The sequence below is a fragment of the Coregonus lavaretus genome (assembly GCF_964263955.1).
Source record: "Coregonus lavaretus genome assembly, chromosome: 39".
NCBI lineage: Eukaryota > Metazoa > Chordata > Actinopteri > Salmoniformes > Salmonidae > Coregonus > Coregonus lavaretus.
In genome coordinates this window covers 2,072,562-2,095,540 of record NC_140026.1, presented here as the reverse complement: position 1 = coordinate 2,095,540, position 22,979 = coordinate 2,072,562, and the positions used below count along the sequence as shown (strand labels likewise).

The following is a 22,979-nucleotide window of genomic DNA, read 5'->3' as shown; positions in this document are numbered from 1 at the left end:
CTGCTGCCTCGGCAGGAACTAATGGAGATCCATAATAAACCCCAGGAAGAGTAGCTGCTGCCTCGGCAGGAACTAATGGGGATCCATAATAAACCCCAGGAAGAGTAGCTGCTGCCTTGGCAGGAACTAATGGAGATCCATAATAAACCCCAGGAAGAGTAGCTGCTGCCTTGGCAGGAACTAATGGGGATCCATAATAAACCCCAGGAAGAGTAGCTGCTGCCTTGGCAGGAACTAATGGGGATCCATAATAAACCCCAGGAAGAGTAGCTGCTGCCTTGGCAGGAACTAATGGGAATCCATAATAAACCCCAGGAAGAGTAGCTGCTGCCTTGGCAGGAACTAATGGGGATCCATAATAAACCCCAGGAAGAGTAGCTGCTGGCTTGGCAGGAACTAATGGAGATCCATAATAAACCCCAGGAAGAGTAGCTGCTGCCTTGGCAGGAACTAATGGGGATCCATAATAAACCCCAGGAAGAGTAGCTGCTGCCTCGGCAGGAACTAATGGGGATCCATAATAAACCCCAGGAAGAGTAGCTGCTGCCTCGGCAGGAACTAATGGAGATCCATAATAAACCCCAGGAAGAGTAGCTGCTGCCTTGGCAGGAACTAATGGGGATCCATAATAAACCCCAGGAAGAGTAGCTGCTGCCTTGGCAGGAACTAATGGAGATCCATAATAAACCCCAGGAAGAGTAGCTGCTGCCTTGGCAGGAACTAATGGGGATCCATAATAAACCCCAGGAAGAGTAGCTGCTGCCTTGGCAGGAACTAATGGGGATCCATAATAAACCCCAGGAAGAGTAGCTGCTGCCTTGGCAGGAACTAATGGGAATCCATAATAAACCCCAGGAAGAGTAGCTGCTGCCTTGGCAGGAACTAATGGGGATCCATAATAAACCCCAGGAAGAGTAGCTGCTGGCTTGGCAGGAACTAATGGGGATCCATAATAAACCCCAGGAAGAGTAGCTGCTGCCTCGGCAGGAACTAATGGGAATCCATAATAAACCCCAGGAAGAGTAGCTGCTGCCTCGGCAGGAACTAATGGGAATCCATAATAAACCCCAGGAAGAGTAGCTGCTGCCTTGGCAGGAACTAATGGGGATCCATAATAAACCCCAGGAAGAGTAGCTGCTGCCTTGGCAGGAACTAATGGGGATCCATAATAAACCCCAGGAAGAGTAGCTGCTGCCTTGGCAGGAACTAATGGGGATCCATAATAAACCCCAGGAAGAGTAGCTGCTGCCTTGGCAGGAACTAATGGGGATCCATAATAAACCCCAGGAAGAGTAGCTGCTGCCTTGGCAGGAACTAATGGGGATCCATAATAAACCCCAGGAAGAGTAGCTGCTGCCTTGGCAGAACTAATGGGGATCCATAATAAACCCCAGGAAGAGTAGCTGCTGCCTTGGCAGGAACTAATGGGGATCCATAATAAACCCCAGGAAGAGTAGCTGCTGCCTTGGCAGGAACTAATGGGGATCCAGGATAAATACAAAGACTGGGGAGTTTTTCAGGATGAAAAGAGATGGGATGGAGATGAGCACAGAGGAAAACCTGGTTCAGTCTGCTTTACACCAGACACTGGGAGACTAGAGGAAAACCTGGTTCAGTCTGCTTTACACCAGACACTGGGAGAGGAATTCACCTTTCAGCAGGACAATAACCTACAACACAAAGCCAAATCTACACAGGAGTTCCTTACCAAGAAGACTTAAATCTGCTTGAAAATCTATGACAAGGCTTGAAAATTGCTGTCTAGCCATCATCCCCAACACCTTGACAGAGCTTGAAGAATTTTGAAAAGAATAATGGGCAAATATTGCACAATCCAGGTGTGGGAAGCTCTTATGCTACTTACCCAAGAAGACTCACAGCTGTAATCGCTGCCGGGGGGGTTATATTAGTGGTATCAAGATATATTAGTGTTTTATTTTTCATTAATCTTTTATTTTTAATGAATTCTTGACAATTAAATCCATTTTAATACAGTATTATATAGAGCCATTATTGCAAGGAACACCATTCCATTTCATATTGCTCAAATGAACAGCAAACCTGGTTTCAAAAAAACAGATAAAGCAACACCTCACGGCACAACGCCTCTCCCCTATTTGACCAAGAAAGTTTGTGTGTATGTATTACATATGTAGGCTACATGTGCCTTTAAAATGTTTTATGTAGTTCTGTCCTTGAGCTGTTCTTGTCTATTAATGTTCTGTATTATTTCATGTTTTGTGTGGACCCCAGGAAAGAGTAGCTGCTGCTTTTGCAACAGCTAATGGGGATCCTAATAAAATACCAAATCCCACTTTGTAACGCCATAAAATGTAAAGAAATCCAAAGGCGGTGTGGACTTTCTATATGGCATGTCATACTCTTTTTGGCCAGACAGCATCAGATACACTGGCAACGTATAGTAAGACAGAGGGGGCGCTGTTTCGCTCACTCGGATGCTTTCTCCAGTGAGATAGTTTCAGACATTTGTGAATTGAAAGAAAGTTGGCCGGTGCACAGTGCATTTTTCGATGCTGGAATCCTTTTGGATGAACGTGCTAAATTAACCTACTTTTTGAAGTGATTTGTTTTGACAATCAGATGAAAACATCATGATTGGTTGTGTTGATGGCACATTAAAAGAAAAATACATTTTTACAGTTATATTACGTGGGGCCTGCTTTTGCTGCAACACAATGTACAGATCATTTTGTATGGTGCAATAAACTATAGGAGTATGCATATAAAAAAAACGTTGACCATTTAGGCTTGAAAAAACAAACAAACAAAAAACATGACATCTTAGAAATACTTTAAATTATTATTTGTTTGATAAGTAGTATAAAATATCGATAACTGTGCACATTTTCCATAATTTTCGTCCTCATTATTCATTTAGAAAGTATACAGGACGGGACTTTTATTCTGAAGGATTACAAAAAGGACAGAAACACTTCGTGGACCATTATTATAACCAAACAAACGTTATAATGTCGTTGCAACTAAAGGCGTGAGTGTCAACATCGATGCAACGGTTGCAGGGTTACCGTTTCGTCGCCGGGAACAAGCTGTTTATTTATAGAAAAATTTGACTTGAGGTTTTGAAAATGGAAATGTGTTCGTCTATCAGCAAGCCGACATTAGCTAGCTAGTACAGGGAGGAGGCGTCGTTTCGGAGGTTAGTGTGTGTTCACAAAGAAGAGAGGGAGAGACCCGGGGGGAGGAGAAGAACAACCCGCTAGCTAACGGGACCTAGTTTAGTTGGTCGACGGTACCACAGAACCTGCTGCCCTACGGACAGAGAGAGAGAGAGAGAGAGAGGGGGAATACCGAAACCCAGATAGCTATGGCCATGTCGTTGATGCAGGCCTGCCGTAGTTTAGCCCTATCTACATGGCTCCTGTCGTTTTGTTTCGTTCACCTCCTCTGTTTGGACTTCACCGTGGCCGAGAGAGAGGAATGGTACACAGCCTTCGTCAACATCACCTACGTAGACCCGGTCACCTCCGAAGTCCGGACGGAGAAAACTGAATGCGGCCGATACGGGGAACACTCGCTAAAACGGGAAGCAAAAGGAGTCGTGGTGCTTCCTTCTCTCTCCCGGGACAGACAAGCCTGTGATCCCGGTACTCGGTTCGCGGTTCCGGTCCAGGGCAGTGCCTGGATAGCCCTGATAGCCAGGGGAAACTGCACCTATAAAGACAAGATAAGACACGCGGCGAGCCAAAACGCCTCGGCCATCGTCATATTCAACGTTGGATCCAGCAACTCCAATGATACTATCACAATGCCACATTCAGGTATTGTCTAGCCAGCCAGATCGTCATATGATTTATCGGGTCACACAAGTGTGGAGTTGTTATGCATCGCTGAATTGCTTGTTAACGGCGATCATCCAGGGCGTGTGTGTTTATGTATGTGTGTATGTAGCTAGCTATGTGTAATTATGTCAAACCATCCTAGAACCAGGATCCAGACGGACTGGAATGGCCCCTGGCTGAGGAACCCAGTGACCTGGTGTGTGTCTGAGAGAGACCTGGAGCGTTTGATCCTGATTTCCAGAGATAATACTAACAGATCTCTGATTGTCAGTCTGCCAGTTATATAACTGTTCTTAGAAACGTGGGTGTATTGACATATGCTAGCGACTTCGGCAAAGACGGGGGTCCTCTCCTTCTCCGAGGAAGGGGGGGGGGGGGGGGGTCTCTCCTTTCCTCCGGTGAGACTGTGTCTCCTCTCTCTGGTCAGTCTTCCACCTGATTGCGAAACTCGTCATGCCGTATCCACATCTGCCTCATGCACAAATTCATGTTTCTACGATCAGAGAGTGAAATATTCGTCGATATTAAAAGACACGGCGAGCTGCTATTAATAATAATAATAATAAAAATACTAAAATAAATCTTGGTCGACCGAGAGTCGTCCTGTTTCTCTCGGACCAATCGATTGGTCGAAATGTTTAAACTTTTCTTTTTCCATATATAGACAGACACACCCCTGTGTGTTTGAATAAAATTTAACTCCGTATGCACTGAGTTTGTCTGATGCTTTAAGCACACTGTTTGATTAAATAATTAAGAGCCCGATGGTCACACTGTGTTTAAAAAAATAAATAAAATGACAGCGAGTGCCTGTGTGACAGGCGCACGTTGTCTCGCTCTCCAAAAGGCACCACAGCAACGCTCTCCAATAGGCACCACAGCAACGCTCTCCAAAAGGCACCACAGCAACGCTCTCCAAAAGGCACCACAGCAACGCTCTCCAAAAGGCACCACAGCAACGCTCTCCAATAGGCACCACAGCAACGCTCTCCAAAAGGCACCACAGCAAAGCAAGTGATTTATTGCGCTGTCCTTGCTGAAGCTGCAACATAATTTCAGCCATTTTAGTTTCATAATCACATCGATCAATTGGTTATAACAAACTCCGAACACCGTGACATCAAAAAAATGGATGCAGAGGGCGTGAAAAAGAAACTGGAAATGGGCGAATGTTTACTGGTTGCTCAGGAGGGAAAGGGGAAGTCAGATACTGTGGAAGACGTTTGACTTAGTTGTGGAAACTACTGGAGATCAAGAAAAAGGAGGATTATAGGAGCAAGCGTTGTGAGTATTATGTGTGCCAAACAGTTGCTGTTAGATTACAATATTATAATTTTTTCTGACCATTTGAAACAGTGTTAACAACACTAAATAAGTCTCTGTTCTAATTTAAAAAAAATAATTTGGGTCATGTAGTGTATGTGAACACCTCGTCAAACATCTCATTCCAAAATCCTGGGCATTAATATGGAGTTGGTCCCCCCCTTTGCTGCTATAACAGCCTCCACTCTTCTGGGAAGGCTTTCCACTAGATGTTGGAACATTGCACCTAAATACTCTCAGACCATGAGAAACAAGATTCTCTGATCTGATGAAACCAAGATTGAACTCTTTGGCCTGAATGTCAAGCGTCACGTCTGGAGGAAACCTGGCACCATCCCTACGGTGAAGCATGGTGGTGGTGGCAGCATCATGCTGTTGGATGTTTTTCAGCGGCAGGGACTGGGAGGCGAGTCAGGATGGAGGGAAAGATGAACGGAGCAAAGTACAGAGAGATCCTTGATGATAACCTGCTCAGGACCTCAGACTGGGGCGAAGGTTCACCTTCCAACAGGACAACAACCCTAAGCACACAGCCAAGACAACACAGGAGTGGCTTCGGGACAAGTCTCTGAATGTCCTTGAGTGGCCCATCCAGAGCCCGGACTTGAACCCGATCGAACATCTCTGGAGAGACCTGAAAATAGCTGTCCAGTGACGCTCCCCCTCCAACCTGACAGAGCTTGAGAGGATCTGCAGAGAAGAACGGGAGAAACTCCCCAAATACAGGTGTGCCAAGCTTGTAGCAGGTAGCTTAGTGGTTAAGAGCGTTGTGCCAGTAACCGAGAGGTCGCTGGTTCTAATCCCCGAGCCGACTAGGTGAAAAATCTGTCTGTGCCCTTGAGCAAGGCACTTAACCCTAATTGCTGGTGTAAGTCGCTCTGGATAAGAGCGTCTGCTAAATGACTAAAATGTAAAATGTAAATGTTATAGCGCCATACCCAAGAGGACTCGAGGCTGTAATCGCTGCCAAAGGTGCTTCAACAAAGTACTGAGTAAAGGGTCTGAATACTTACGTAAATGTAATATTTCTATATATATATATATTTTTTTTTTGCAAAAACATATAAAAACCTGTTTTTGCTTTGTCATTATGGTGTTTTGTGTGTAGTTTGATGAGTAAAAAACCCCAATATAATCAATTTTAGAATAAGGCTGTAACATAAGAAAATCTGGAAAAAAGTAAAGGGTTCTGAATACTTTCCGAATGTACTGTATAGTGTATGTATGTCCATCACACACACGCATTCATTCAGTCCAGTTTATTAGGTACACCCATCTAGTACAGATTCGGACCCCTCTTTGCCTCCAGAACAGCAAGAATTCTTTGGGGCATGAAATGTTGCTCAATTGGTATCTAGAGACCTAACGTGTGCCAGGAAAACATTCCCCACACCATTACACCACCGCCACCACCAGCCTGTACCGTTGACACCAGGCATGATGGGGCCATGGACTCATGCTGCATACACCAAAATCCTGACTCTGCCATCAGCATGACGCAACAGGAACCGGGTTTCGTCGGACCAGGCGATGTTTTTCCACTCCTCAGTTGTCCAGTGGTGATCACATGCCCACTGGAGCCGCTTCTTCTTGTTTTTAGCTGATAGGAGTGGAACCCGGTGTGGTCGTCTGCTGCAATAGCCCGTCCGTGACAAGGACTGACGAGTTGTGCTTTCCGAGATACCGTTCTGCACACCACTGTTGTTCTGCGTAGTTATTTGTCTGTTTGTGGCCCGCCTGTTAGCTTGCACGATTCTTGCCATTCTCCTTCGACCTCTCATCAACGAGCTGTTTACGCCCACAGGACTGCTGCTGACTGGATGTTTTTTTGTTTGTCGCACCATTCTCAGTAAACCCTAGACACTGTAGTACGTTTAAAAGTCCAGGAAGACGGACGTTTCTGAGATACTGGATACGGCGCGCATGGCACCGACGATCACACCAGGCTCAAAGTCTCTTAGGTCACTCGTTTAGCCCATTCTAACCTTCAATCCAACAGTAACTGAATGCCTTGATGCCTGTCTGCCTGCTTTATATAGCAAGCCACGGCCACGTGACTCACTGTCTGTAGGAGTGATCCATTTTCGTGAACGGGGAGGTGTACCTAATAAACTGGCCACTGTATGTGTGTAAACACACACACACACACACACACACACACACACACACACACACAGAAAGGCCTGTTATCAGAGTGTGTTCTCTATCTGGTCTGGGGAGCAATAAATAGCTGTGTGTGTGTGTGTGTGTGTGTGTGTGTGTGTGTGTGTGTGTTCAGCGATAAGTGTTGAGTAGTCCAGGCCCCCAGGAATACACCTGGAACATTCCGTACGGCATTCCTGACGTTCCGTAGTGGTGGAGTCAGGAATTTCACAATGGCCCCGTCGCACTCCTTATTCCTGTCAATAGAGAAAGTAAAGAGGTTTATGTTAGGATGGAACACTCAGGAGTTCTGTTTACAGTCCCAGTGTTCTTAGAATCTATGTGGAGGTTCTAAGAGTCAGGTCCCAGACAGTCACATGGCTTCTTCTCCTGCCTAGGGAAGTCTCTCAAATTCAAATTCAAGCTGCTTTATTGGCATGAAAAACATTTGCGTTAATATTGCCAAAGCAACAATGTATACAATATACATTGTAATAAAATAATAAAGATAAATATCTCTCTCACTCTCTCTCTCTCACACGCACACACACACACACACACACACACACACACACACACACAGAGAGAGGCAGAGAGTCTGTTTTATTTGTATTCCTGTCCTAAAATCTCCCCTCCCTCCCTCTCAGGTGTGGGTGACGTGGTCGCCATCATGATCCCCGAGCCTAAAGGTCGTGAAGTCGCTGCTCTGCTAGAGCAGAACGTCACGGTAACCATGCACATCACCATAGGAACGCGTAACCTCCAGAAGTACGTGAGCAGGACCTCGGTGGTGTTCGTCTCCATCTCCTTCATCATCCTGATGATCATCTCGCTGGCCTGGCTAGTCTTCTACTACATACAGAGGTTTAGATACGCCAACGCACGAGATCGCAACCAGGTACACACACACACACACACACACACACACACACACACACACACACACACACACACACACAGGGCTGGCACAATTACCGTATAATCGATGGTTATGGATGAAGACCGTCATGAAAATATATAATAACCGTCATCACTGGAGAAACTAAATGGAACTAACAGCTGCCTGAAGACGGGATGGCCGGGCGTTTTTTGTTCAGTTGAGTCCGTTTCTGACTCTTTAACAACGACATGAATCTTTTGTTGCTCCTTGTTTGAAACAAGCGAGGTGTTGTAGCGGAACGAGACTTCGGTTGCCTAGGCAACGCCCCCCCACAATGCAGCAGCTCACGTAGAATGAATAGAACGGGCTTGGAAACCTCAAATCCTGTCAATTTGACTGGTGAACTCGTGAGTGCACTAGCAATGGCTGCCTGGTATTGTGATGTAATCATTTCCATGGTAATGTAGAATGTTCATTCAAAAGATGCTAAGCGATGTGGCTCATGCAAAGGAATGTACAGTTGAAGTCGGAAGTTTTCAGACACCTTAGCCAAATGCATTTAAACTCAGTTTTTCCACAATTCCTGACATTTAATCCAAGTAAAAATTCCCTGTTTTAGGTCAGTTAGGATCACCACTTTTTATTTTAAGAATGTGAAATGTCAGAATAATAGTAGAGAGAATGATTTATTTCAGCTTTTTATTTCTTTCATCACATTCCCAGTGGGTCAGAGATTTACATACACTCAATTAGTATTTGGTAGCATTGCCTTTAAATTGTTTAACTTGGGTCAAACGTTTCGGGTAGCCTTCCACAAGCTTCTCACAATAAGTTGGGTGAATTTTGGCCCATTCCTCCAGACAGAGCTGGTGTAACTGAGTCAGGTTTGAAGGCCTCCTTGCTCGCACACGCTTTTTCAGTTCTGCCCACAAATGTTCTATAGGATTGAGGTCAGGGCTTTGTGATGGCCACTCCAATACCTTGACTTTGTTGTCCTTAAGCCATTTTCCCACAACTTTGGAAGTATGCTTGGGGTCATTGTCCATTTGGAAGACCCATTTGCGACCAAGCTTTAACTTCCTGACTGATGTCTTGAGATGTTGCTTCAATATATCCACATAATTGTCCTTCCTCATGATGCCATCTATTTTGTGAAGTGCACCAGTCCCTCCTGCAGCCAAGCACCCCCACAGCATGATGCTGCCACCCCCGTGCTTCACGGTTGGGATGGTGTTCTTAGGCTTGCAAGCGACCCCCTTTTTCCTCCAAACATAACAATGGTCATTATGGCCAAACAGTTCTATTTTTGTTTCATCAGACCAGAAGATATTTCTCCAAAAAGTACGATCTTTGTCCCCATGTGCAGTTGCAAACCATAGTCTGGCTTTTTTATGGCGGTTTTGGAGCAGTGGCTTCTTCCTTGCTGAGCGGCCTTTCAGGTTATGTCGATATAGGACTCGTTTTACTGTGGATATAGATACTTTTGTACCTGTTTCCTTCAGCATCTTCACAAGGTCCTTTGCTGTTGTTCTGGGATTGATTTGCACTTTTCGCACCAAAGTACGTTCATCTCTAGGAGACAGAACGCGTCTCCTTCCTGAGCGGTATGACGGCTGCGTGGTCCCATGGTGTTTATACTTGCGTACTATTGTTTGTACAGATGAACGTGGTACCTTCAGGCGTTTGGAAATTGCTCCCAAGGATGAACCAGACTTGTGGAGGTCTACAATTGTTTTTCTGAGGTCTTGGCTGATTTCTTTTGATTTTCCCATGATGTCAAGCAAAGAGGCACTGAGTTTGAATGTAGGCCTTGAAATACATCCACAGGTACACCTCCAATTGACTCAAATGATGTCAATTAGCCTATCAGAAGCTTCTAAAGCCATGACAACATTTTCTGTAATTTTCCAAGCTGTTTAAAGGCACAGTCAACTTAGTGTATGTAAACTTCTGACCCACTGGAATTGTGATACAGTGAATTATAAGTGAAATAATCTGTCTGTAAACAATTGTTGGAAAAATGACTTGTGTCATGCACAAAGTAGATGTCCTAACCGACTTGCCAAAACTATAGTTTGTTAACAAGACATTTGTGGAGTGGTTTGAAAAACTAGTTTTAATGACTCCAACCTAAGTGTATGTAAACTTCCGACTGTAACGTCAGTTGAGTTGAATCGACAAATCACAACACATATTGATAGGGTACACTTCCTGCTTTTACTTCCTGCTTTGCTTCTATGGTTACACTCGCAATGGCCGCCAGTCCACCCACTATGCCGTCATAGACTTGAATGGGGACGCCGTTCTATTCATTCTATATATTTATGGCAGCACATGCAGAGCAGAGGAGAGGGGAAATGTGCGTATTTTTTTGCTATTCGAACGGGTATATTATGGAGACAGTGGTCATTTGGCTCCAAAAATCCAACATTCCATGGCCGTCACAGCCCCACACACACACACACACACACACACACACACACACACACACACACACACACACACACACACACACACACGTTCAGATACGCCCATGCATAAGACCACATTCAGATACTCACACACACTACTGAAAACGGGTACAGTTCAGTAACACAAGACCACAACTTGTTGCAGACATGGCATACATTTCACTGTTTTTTGTTTATAGATTTTTAAGGACTAACCCCCCCCATTGTCTCACGTCAGCTAGCGCGACGGCCTTCTGCGCTGATCTGTCTGATAACTCGCGAACACTCATGGGAATAGCTCAAAAGATGATCCGGCTACAATAGGCTGTCCTAACATTCAAAGATGTTACCACGGTGACATCGTCCACTGAAACCCCCTTTCATCCTCAATAGAGTCAGTTAACCTGACCCAAAACTATAAACCTGTAGCTAATATTGACGTTTTTCTTTCATGAGCAAGTCTTCACTACCTAATTCTACGTCTAGTTAAGGTGATTTGTGGTTATGACATTCGAAATGTGCAAAGTTTATCTAGCTTAAACTCTCTACCTAGCTAGTGTCTGCTGGCTGGTTTAACCAGTCTCAAATCAATCTATATGAAACGAAAGACAGGGATGCGAACAACGCCAGTTCACGCGCACGCAATGCTGAATACTCCATCTAGCTAGCTAACTAGTGTAGCGGAACGCTAGCTGACTGCTCTCTGTGATGTCATCACGTTGGCCAAATGTTGCAAAGTGGCAAGGCACAGTCCCAGCTGTCAGTCCAGATACAATAATACTATATATTATATATACAGTCCCAGCTGTCAGTCCAGATACAATAATACTATATATTATATATACAGTCCCAGCTGTCAGTCCAGATACAATAATACTATATATTATATATACAGTCCCAGCTGTCAGTCCAGATACAATAATACTATATATTATATATACAGTCCCAGCTGTCAGTCCAGATACAATAATACTATATATTATATATACAGTCCCAGCTGTCAGTCCAGATACAATAATACTATATATTATATACAGTCCCAGCTGTCAGTCCAGATACAATAATACTATATATTATATACAGTCCCAACTGTCAGTCCAGATACAATAATACTATATATTATATATACAGTCCCAGCTGTCAGTCCAGATACAATAATACTATATATTATATACAGTCCCAGCTGTCAGTCCAGATACAATAATACTATATATTATATACAGTCCCAACTGTCAGTCCAGATACAATAATATTATATACAGTCCCAGCTGTCAGTCCAGATACAATAATACTATATATTATATATACAGTCCCAGCTGTCAGTCCAGATACAATAATACTATATATTATATATACAGTCCCAGCTGTCAGTCCAGTTACAATAATACTATATATTATATATACAGTCCCAGCTGTCAGTCCAGATACAATAATACTATATATTATATATACAGTCCCAGCTGTCAGTCCAGATACAATAATACTATATATTATATACAGTCCCAACTGTCAGTCCAGATACAATAATATTATATACAGTCCCAGCTGTCAGTCCAGATACAATAATACTATATATTATATATACAGCCCCAGCTGTCAGTCCAGATACAATAATACTATATATTATATATACAGTCCCAGCTGTCAGTCCAGATACAATAATACTATATATTATATACAGTCCCAACTGTCAGTCCAGATACAATAATATTATATACAGTCCCAGCTGTCAGTCCAGATACAATAATACTATATATTATATATACAGTCCCAGCTGTCAATCCAGATACAATAATACTATATATTATATATACAGTCCCAGCTGTCAATCCAGATACAATAATATTATATATACAGTCCCAGCTGTCAATCCAGATACAATAATACTATATATTATATATACAGTCCCAGCTGTCAGTCCAGATACAATAATACTATATATTATATATACAGTCCCAACTGTCAGTCCAGATACAATAATACTATATATTATATATACAGTCCCAACTGTCAGTCCAGATACAATAATACTATATATTATATATACAGTCCCAACTGTCAGTCCAGATACAATAATACTATATATTATATATACAGTCCCAACTGTCAGTCCAGATACAATAATACTATATATTATATATACAGTCCCAACTGTCAGTCCAGATACAATAATACTATATATTATATATACAGTCCCAGCTGTCAATCCAGATACAATAATACTATATATTATATATACAGTCCCAGCTGTCAATCCAGATACAATAATATTATATATACAGTCCCAGCTGTCAATCCAGATACAATAATACTATATATTATATATACAGTCCCAGCTGTCAGTCCAGATACAATAATACTATATATTATATATACAGTCCCAGCTGTCAGTCCAGATACAATAATACTATATATTATATATACAGTCCCAGCTGTCAATCCAGATACAATAATACTATATACAGTCCCAGCTGTCAGTCCAGATACAGGGCCGTGAAAATGTATTTTCCCCCTTTCTGATTTTCTCTATTGTTGCATATTTTTTTATACTGAATGTTATCAGATCTTCAACCAAAACCTAATATTAGATAAAGGGAACCTGAGTTTACAAATAAAGAAAAATGGATACTTACTTAATTAATAAAGTTATGCAATGCCCAATTCACCTACAGTGCATTCGGAAAGTATTCCGACCCCTTGACTTTTTCCACATTTTGTTACGTTACAGCCTTATTCTAAAATTGATTAAATTGTTGTTTTTCCTCATTAATCTACACCCAATACCCCATAGTGACAAAACAAAAACAGCATTTTTGAAATGTTTGCAAATGTATTACAAATAAAAAACTGATATCACATTTACATAAGTATTCAGACCCTTTACTCAGTACTTTGTTGAAGCACCTTTGGCAGCGATTACGGCCTCGAGTCTTCTTGGGTATGACGCTACAAGCTTGGCACACCTGTATTTGGGGAGTTACTCCCATTATTCTCTGCAGATCCTCTCAAGCTCTGTCAGGTTGGATGGGGAGTGTCGCTGCACAGCTATTTTCAGGTCTCTCCAGAGATGTTCGATGGGGTTCAAGTCCAGGCTCTGGCTGGGCCACTCAAGGACATTCAGAGACTTGTCCCGAAGCCAGTCCTGCGTTGTCTTGGCTGTTTGCTTAGGGTCGTTGTCCTGCTGGAATGTGAACCTTCGCCCCAGTCTGAGGTCCTGAGCGCTCTGGAGCAGGTTTTCATCAAGGATCTCTCTGTACTTTGCTCTGTTCATCTTTCCCTCGACCCTGCCTAGTCTCCCAGTCCCTGCTGCTGAAAAACATCCCCACAGCATGATGCTGCCACCACCATGCTTCATCGTAGGGATGGTGCCAGGTTTCCTCCAGATGTGACGCTTGGCATTCAGGCCAAAGAGTTCAATCTTGGTTTCATCAGACCAGAGAATCTTGTTTCTCATGGTTTTGAGAGTCTTTAGGTGCCTTTTGGCAAACTCCAAGCGGGCTGTCATGTGCCTTTTACTGAGGAGTGGTTTCCATCTGGCCACTCTACCATAAAGGCCTGATTGGTGGAGTGCTGCAGAGATGGTTGTCCTTCTGGAAGGTTCTCCCATCTCCACAGAGGAACTCTGGAGCTCTGTCAGTGTGACCATTGGATTCTTGGTCACCTCCCTGACCAAGGCCCTTCTCCCCCGATTGCTCAGTTTGGCCGGGCAGCCAGCTCTAGGAAGAGTCTTGGTGGTTCCAAACTTCTTCCATTTAAGAATGATGGAGGCCACTGTGTTCTTGGGGACCTTCAATGCTGCAGACATTTTTTGTTACCCTTCCCCAGATCTGTGCCTCGACACAATCCTGTCTCGGAGCTCTACGGACAATTCCTTCAACCCCATGGCTTGGTTTTTGCTCTGACATGCACTGTCAACTGTTGGACCTTTTTATATAGACAGGTGTGTGCCTTTCCAAATCAAGGTGGATTCCAAGTTGCAGAAAAATCTCAAGGATGATCAATGGAAACAGGATGCACTTGAACTCAATTTCGAGTCTCATAGCAAAGGGTCTGAATACTTATGTAAATAAGGTATTTCTGTTTTTGATTTTTTTTATAAATTTGCAAACATTTCTAAACCTGTTTTTGCTTTGTCATTATGGGGTATTGTGTGTAGATTGATGATTTAATATATTTTTGAATAAGGCGGTAATGTAACAAAGTGTGGAATAAGTCAAGGGGTCTGAATACTTTCCCAATGCACTGTAATTGCCCCCTTACACTCAATAACTGTTTGTGCAATCTTTAGCTGCAATAACTGCAACCAAATGCTTCCTGTAGTTGTTGATCAGTCTCTCACGTCGTTGTGGAGGAATTTTGGCCCACTCTTCCATGCAGAACTGCTTTAACTTAGCGACATTTGTTGAATTTTCAAGCATGAACTGCTCCTTTCAAGTCCTGCCACAACATCTCAAATGGGATTAGGTCTGGACTTTGACTAGGCAATTCCAAAGCTTCAAATGTGTTGCATTTTAGCTAATTTCATGTGGACTTGATTGTGTGTTTTGGATCATTGTCTTGCTGCATGACCCAGCTGCGCTTCAGCTTCAGCTCACAGACGGATGGTCTGACATTCTCCTGTAGAATTCTCTGATACAGAGCAGAATTCATGGTTCCTTCTATTAAGGCAAGTCGTCCAGGTCCTGAGGCAGCAAAGTATCCTCAAACCATCACACCACCACCACCATGCTTGACCTTTGGTGTGATGTTCTTACTGTGGAATGCAGAGTTTGGTTTTCACCAGGCATAATGGGACCCATCTCATCCAAAAAGTTGACTCAAGTTTACCAAAAAGCACCTGGATGATCATCAAGACTCTTTGAAGAATGTTCTACGGACAGATGAGTCAAAAGTATAACTTTTTGGACGACATAGCGACTTGAGACTGATCAACAGGAAGCGTTTGGTTGGAGTCATGGCAGCTAAAGCTGAGTGTAAGGGGGCAATTACTTTTTCAAAGGGGCATTGTGTGTTGCATAACTTTTGTTTATGAAATAAGTATGTAATTGTTGTGTTATCTGTAAACTCAGGTTGCCATTATCTAATATTAGGTTTTGGTTGAAGATCGGATAACATTCAGTATCCAAAATATGCAAAAGTAGAGAAAATTAGAAAAGGGGCAAATATTTTATCACGCCGCTGATTTCTGAAAACATTCCCATAACGTTGGTGCCGTACAACTTCATCAACAAGCTGGCAAACTAGCTAGCGTATGGCCATTCAAACTAGCTAGCGTATGGCCATTCAAACTAGCTAGCGTATGGCCATTCAAACTAGCTAGCGTATGGCCACTCAAACTAGTTAGCGTATGGCCATTCAAACTAGCTAGCGTATGGCCACTCAAACTAGCTAGCGTATGGCCATTCAAACTAGCTAGCGTATGGCCATTCAAACTAGCTAGCGTATGGCCACTCAAACTAGCTAGCGTATGGCCACTCAAACTAGCTAGCGTATGGCCATTCAAACTAGCTAGCGTATGGCCATTCAAACTAGCTAGCGTATGGCCATTCAAACTAGCTAGCGTATGGCCATTCAAACTAGCTAGCGTATGGCCATTCAAACTAGCTAGCGTATGGCCATTCAAACTAGCTAGCGTATGGCCATTCAAACAAGCTAGCGTATGGCCATTCAAACAAGCTTGCACTAACCTGCTATGGTTTGCCGTAGTAGCCAATGCGTCATAACTACCAGGAGCGGTGTGATTTTTAGAATTAGGAACTAGTGTTAGGCATATTAGCAAAATCTGATTTTTTTTAGGTGAGTTCCACGTCCTAAAAGACAGATCGGTTGAGGGATGAGCGTGGCTCAGGAGTGGCGCAATCGAACGTTAGACAACGGACTAACCCCTAGTCTCTCCACTCTCTCTCTCTCTCTCTCTCTCTCTCTCTCTCTCTCTCTCTCTCTCTCTCTCTCTCTCTCTCTCTCTCCCTCCCCTCTCTCTCCCCTCTCTCTCTCTCCCTCCCCTCTCTCTCCCCTCTCTCTCTCCCCTCTCTCTGTCTCTCCCCCCTCTCTCTGTCTCTCCCCCTCTCTCACTCTCTCTCCCCAGAGGCGTCTGGGAGATGCAGCTAAGAAGGCCATCAGTAAACTGCAGGTCAGGACCATCAGGAAAGGAGACCAGGAGACCGAGTCAGACTTTGATAACTGTGCCGTGTGTATCGAGGGCTACAAGCCAAACGATGTGGTCAGGATACTACCCTGCAGGTAAATAAGACTGTTAGAAACCCTCAAAGGGATACTTGGGGATCTTGGCAATGAGGCCCTTCTCCAGAGTCATATTAACATTTTACATTTTAGTCATTTTAGCAGACGCTCTTATCCAGAGCGACTTACAGTTAGTGATTGCATACATTATTATATATATATATATTATTTTTTTTCTTCATTTTATTTATTTCATACTGGCCCCCCCTGTGGGAATCAAACCCACAACCCTGGCGTTGCAAACGCCATGATCTACCAACTGAGCTACATCCCTGCCGGCCATTCCCTCCCCTACCCTGGACGACGCTGGGCCAATTGTGCGCCGCCCCCATGGGTCTCAAATGAACCTGTGGATACCATTTTTATGTCTCTGTGTCCATCCAGTATGAAGGAAGTTGAGGTAGTTTTGAAATCAAATTGCGCTAACGCTAGTTAGTAACTTCCTTCAAACCGCACGCAGAGACATAAACATGGTGTCCACAAGTTCATCTGACTCTGGGGAAGTATTGCTAAATATAATTTTGTATTATATACACTACCAGTCAAAAGTTTTAGAACACCTACTCATTCAAAGGTTTTTCTATATTTTTACTGTTTTCTACATTGTAGAATAATAGTGAAGACATCAGAACTATGAAATAACACATATGGAATCATGTAGTTACCAAAAAAAGTGTTAAACAAATCAAAATATATTTTATATTTGAGATTCTTCAAATAGCCACCCTTCGCCTTGATGACAGCTTTGCACACTCTTGGCATTCTCTCAACCAGCTTCATGAGGTAGTCACCTGAATGTCTAAACATTTGACTGGTAGTGTGTATTTTTTTCAAAACTTGGGGGTGGCAAATAAAACCACCCGCGGGCCAAATTTGGCTCGCAGGCCGCCAGTTGGGGAACCCTGTACTAAAGGGTAAAAAAATAAGTATTGAGCAAAACTTCTTTGTAGGGAATCTGTGATGTCATCGGCCTCCCCCGCTTGCTTGAGGAACAATAGAGGAGCAATAGAGGAAAGCCCCTCCCCCTTGTGTGATGTCATGACTTACCTGGACCACCTATTGAGGTGTGCCTTTTTGTTAAGTAAATCAGGTGTTAAACGAGGTTGAAAGGAGACTGGCTTGCCGCTTTAATACACCTGTTATGACCCATTCGTAAGCCCTTTTAGAAACACTTGATACCCTGCTGGTAAACCCACCCCGGCACTCATGTTCTAAACAACCCGTTATAAACATGTTACAGACCCGTTCTAAACATGTTACAGACCCGTTATAAACATGTTACAGACCCGTTATAAACATGTTACAGACCCGTTATAAACATGTTACAGACCCGTTATAAACATGTTACAGACCCGTTATAAACATGTTACAGAGCCGTTATAAACATGTTACGGACCCGTTATAAACATGTTACAGAGACGTTATAAACATGTTACAGACCCGTTATAAACATGTTACAGACCCGTTATAAACATGTTACAGACCCGTTATAAACATGTTACGGACCCGTTATAAACATGTTACAGACCCGTTATAAACATGTTACGGACCCGTTATAAACATGTTACGGACCCGTTATAAACATGTTACAGACCCGTTATAAACATGTTACAGACCCGTTATAAACATGTTACGGACCCGTTATAAACATGTTACGGACCCGTTATAAACATGTTACAGACCCGTTATAAACATGTTACAGACCCGTTATAAACATGTTACAGACCCGTTATAAACATGTTACAGACCCGTTATAAACATGTTACAGACCCGTTATAAACATGTTACAGACCCGTTATAAACATGTTACAGAGCCGTTATAAACATGTTACGGACCCGTTATAAACATGTTACAGACCCGTTATAAACATGTTACGGACCCGTTATAAACATGTTACAGACCCGTTATAAACATGTTACAGACCCGTTATAAACATGTTACAGAGCCGTTATAAACATGTTACGGACCCGTTATAAACATGTTACAGACCCGTTATAAACATGTTACGGACCCGTTATAAACATGTTACAGACCCGTTATAAACATGTTACAGACCCGTTATAAACATGTTACAGACCCGTTATAAACATGTTACAGACCCGTTATAAACATGTAACAGACCCGTTATAAACATGTTACAGAGCCGTTATAAACTGTTTCTTTCTCCTGTCAGACATCTGTTCCATAAGAACTGTGTGGACCCCTGGCTGCTGGATCACAGGACCTGCCCAATGTGCAAGATCAACATCCTCAAAGCCCTGGGAATCGCTGTGAGTCATTTACGAATCATTTATGATTCAATTACAGAGTTATCAAAGTCACTCATTCATACGAATCGAAAGCTGCTTTTTGGTCACCATCAGAATTGTATTGAATCAAATCCATCCAAACTTCACTCCCTCGCACCAACACGATTTAATATGTTTGAACTGAACCCACATATATACTGAACTGTTTCTCTCTCTACTCTTTCTCTGCTCTCTCTCCTTCCTTTCCTCTCGTCTCTCTCCCCCCTCTCTTTCGTCTCTCTCCCCCTCTCGTCTCTCTCCCCCTCCCTCTCGTCTCTCCCTCTCTCTCGTCTCTCCCCCCCCCCTCTCGTCTCTCTCCCCCTCTCTCTCGTCTCTCTCGCCCCCTCTCTCGTCTCTCTCTCCTTCTCGTCTCTCTCCCTCCCTCTCTCTCGTCTCTCTCTCTCTCCCCCTCTCTCGTCTCTCTCTCTTTCTCGTCTCTCTCCCTCCCTCTCTCTCGTCTCTCTCTCCCCCTCTCTCGTCTCTCTCCCCCCCTCGTCTCTCTCCCCCTCTCTCGTCTCCCCCCCCCTTGTGTCTCTCCCCCCCTTGTCTCTCTCCCCCCTCTCTCGTCTCTCTCCCCCCTCTCTCGTCTCTCTCTCGTCTCTCCCCCCCCCTCTCTCATCTCTCCAGTTAAATGCAGACTGTCTGGATGACCTGCCCTTGGACTATGAGATGCTGGGTGTGGGTGGGGGGGTCGGGGTGGAGGGTCTGGCCCTGGAGGCTGTGGTGTCGGAAGGGTCCAGTGACGGGACCCTCAGTGAGGGGGGCTCGGTGGTTCTAGATCCGGGGATGCGGAGGATGGGGCTACCACAAGACTACCACGACCCAGACCCTCTGAGGGATAGTCCCATTACAGTAACTACTGACACACTCACTGGTGAGATTACACACACACACACACACACACACACACACACACACACACTGGTGAGACTACACACACACACACACTGGTGAGACTACACACACACTGGTGAGACTACACACACACACACACACACACACACATACACACACACACTGGTGAGAGAGAAAGGGTGGGGAGTTTGATGGTGAGAGAGAAAGGGTGGGGAGTTTGATGGAGAGAGAGAAAGGGTGGGGAGTTTGATGGAGAGAGAGAAAGGGTGGGGAGTTTGATGGAGAGAGAGAAAGGGTGGGGAGTTTGATGGTGAGAGAGAAAGGGTGGGGAGTTTGATGGTGAGAGAGAAAGGGTGGGGAGTTTGATGGTGAGAGAGAAAGGGTGGGGAGTTTGATGGTGAGAGAGAAAGGGTGGGGAGTTTGATGGTGAGAGAGAAAGGGTGGGGAGTTTGATGGTGAGAGAGAAAGGGTGGGGAGTTTGATGGTGAGAGAGAAAGGGTGGGGAGTTTGATGGTGAGAGAGAAAGGGTGGGGAGTTTGATGGAAGTAGTAGAAGTATTGACTCTACACACACAGCACTCATAGTGGCACCTGGTGGCAACTCTGATTAATTACACCCTCATCCCTCATCCCTCTCTCATCTCCCCTCTCTCCCTACCCCCCCTCTCTCTCCCTCTCATCTCTCCTCTCTCATCTCCCCCCTCTCTCCCCCTCTCTCATCTCCCCCCTCTCTCTCCCTCTCTCATCTCCCCCCTCTCTCTCATCTCCCCTCTCTCCCTACCCCCCCTCTCATCTCCCCTCTCTCTCTACCCCCCTCTCTCATCTACCCCCCTCTCTCATCTCCCCCCTCTCTCTCCCTCTCATCTCCCCCCTCTCTCATCTCCCCTCTCTCCCTACCCCCTTCTCTCATCTCCCCTCTCTCTACCCCCCTCTCTCTCCCTCTCATCTCCCCTCTCTCCCTACCCCCCTCTCTCATCTCCCCCCTCTCTCTCCCTCTCTCATCTCCCCCCTCTCTCTCATCTCCCCTCTCTCCCTACCCCCCCTCTCATCTCCCCCCTCTCTCTCATCTCCCCTCTCTCCCTACCCCCCTCTCTCATCTCCCCCCTCTCCCTACCCCCCTCTCTCATCTCCCCCCTCTCTCTCATCTCCCCTCTCTCCCTACCCCCCTCTCTCATCTCCCCCCTCTCTCTCCCTCTCATCTCCCCCCTCTCTCTCATCTCCCCCCTCTCTCATCTCCCCTCTCTCCTTACCCCCCTCTCTCATCTCCCCCCTCTCTCCCCCCCCTCTCTCTCTCATCTCCCCTCTCTCTACCCCCCTCTCTCTCCCACTCATCTCCCCTCTCTCCCTACCCCCTCTCTCATCTCCCCCCTCTCTCTCCCTCTCTCATCTCCCCCCTCTCTCATCTCCCCCCTCTCTCTCCCTACCCCCCCTCATCTCCCCCCTCTCTCTCTCTCTCCCCCGCTCCCTCTCTCTAGGGGAACTCCAGCCCATGACCAGCAGTGCATCCCTGGTGCTCGCCGTGGAAACAGGACTGTCGGACGAAGACCTGTCACTGGGACAACCAACCCCTACTGGGGACAACAAGTCCTGAGAACCCGGGCCAGAACCGGGCCAGAACAGGGCCTTACCTGGGACAAATCTAACCTGGGACAAAGGACAGAGACATACCTGTAGGCTGGATAAACCTGCCTGGAATGGTCCTAACTGGGTAAACCTACCTGTGAGTGATTCCAGATTAAACCAGGACAAAAAAAGACCACGATTTGGTGGATTTTCTGGAAATTGTATCCATAGAATGGTCCTTTGGAGGAAGGATGTAATGTAATGTAATCCATAGAATGGTCCTTTTGGAGGAAGTATTATTTACATATTTGACATTTTGTATCTAAAAGAATAATTGAAAAAATCATTAATCAAAGTTGCCATATTTATTTCATTTTGGGCTAACCCAGGCCTCCAGTAAGACTCTGTAGGTGCTCCAAAGCAACAGTTGGTACGAAGCTTTGCTATGAAATAGGAGTAGCAAATCTACCTGGGACCAACCTGGGACAACCCCGTCTGCGATGGGACACACCGCGTACAGTGTAGACACTCAGCTCTGTAGCCTTGGTTACGCGGAGAATAGACTCACCTGGTTACGGTAATATGGTTGGCCTCACCTGTCCTGTATGGCTTATGGAGCTATCTGGCTGGTTGGGTTACTGTTACCTGGTGGAGTATTCTACCTGTCATGGAGTTACCTGTTACCTGGAGTCCAGGTATGGATATTGAGGAAATATTTCACAATAAGAGTTCTGATCACGCACACTGAGCAGTATGGAATCGACGGAACCTTGTGGATCTATAAAACAGATTTCTAAAACCACCATTTTGAAACGGAACTTCAGCAACAAGAACTGGTGCAGGGATGACCCGGGATATTTTATTTAGAAAAGCCTCAAAAGATCTCTGGGAGATGTAGTCGGTGAACTGCACCCTATCTTCTTTCTGCTATACTTCCTGGAATGATATGGTCTCTACTTACAGTAACCATGGATCAGGTCACACAACTACATAGTATTACTACAACAGTACTGCAGTATTTTAAAAGTATAACTACAGTATTCTCTCCTTCAGTCTGCCTGTGTGTATTCTAAGGTCATATATCTCAAAGAAGTGTTTCCTCAAATATTCCTTTAGCCTCCGTCTGTCCGTCCGTCTGTCTATATCTGTACGATCTCACAGTATAGGGGCCCCGTGTAGCTCAGTTGATAGAGCATGGCGCTTGCAACGCCATGGTTGTGGGTTCGATTCCCACGGGGGGGGGGGCAGTATGGAATAAAAAATAAAAATGTATGCACTCACTCTGGATAAGAGCGTCTGCTAAAATGACTAAAATGTAAAAATGTAAAGCTTTTTTTTTTTTCCTATTTGTTTTTTTTACTACCGTTGTCTGTCTTAACTGGCCAATCAGAGTTGGTTGTGGTTGTGTTGCCATGGT

At 44.6% G+C, this 22,979-nt stretch overlaps 1 protein-coding gene across 1 annotated transcript; it reads left to right on the top strand.

The window, feature by feature from the left end:
• The first annotated feature begins 3,007 nt into the window (after nucleotides 1-3,007).
• LOC311112940 (RING finger protein 150-like) lies at nucleotides 3,008-22,690 on the top strand. The gene is made up of 6 exons (XM_084156080.1): nucleotides 3,008-3,800; nucleotides 7,934-8,184; nucleotides 16,702-16,856; nucleotides 19,031-19,127; nucleotides 19,773-20,019; nucleotides 21,475-22,690. The coding sequence occupies exons 1-6, from the start codon at nucleotides 3,347-3,349 to the stop codon at nucleotides 21,588-21,590; spliced, it is 1,320 nt and encodes a 439-aa protein (XP_084012206.1). The 5' UTR covers nucleotides 3,008-3,346; the 3' UTR covers nucleotides 21,591-22,690.
• The last annotated feature ends 289 nt before the right edge of the window (nucleotides 22,691-22,979 follow it).

What these genes read in the sequence shown, in the direction of transcription:
- LOC311112940 (XM_084156080.1), top strand. Translation starts at nt 3,347, where the DNA reads ATGGCCATGTCGTTGATGCAGGCCTGCCGTAGTTTAGCCCTATCTACA. An exon ending in GTCAGGATACTACCCTGCAG is followed by an intron (nt 16,857 to 19,030) that starts GTAAATAAGACT and finishes TTCTCCTGTCAG; the next exon opens with ACATCTGTTCCATAAGAACT. An exon ending in AACTACTGACACACTCACTG is followed by an intron (nt 20,020 to 21,474) that starts GTGAGATTACAC and finishes CCCTCTCTCTAG; the next exon opens with GGGAACTCCAGCCCATGACC.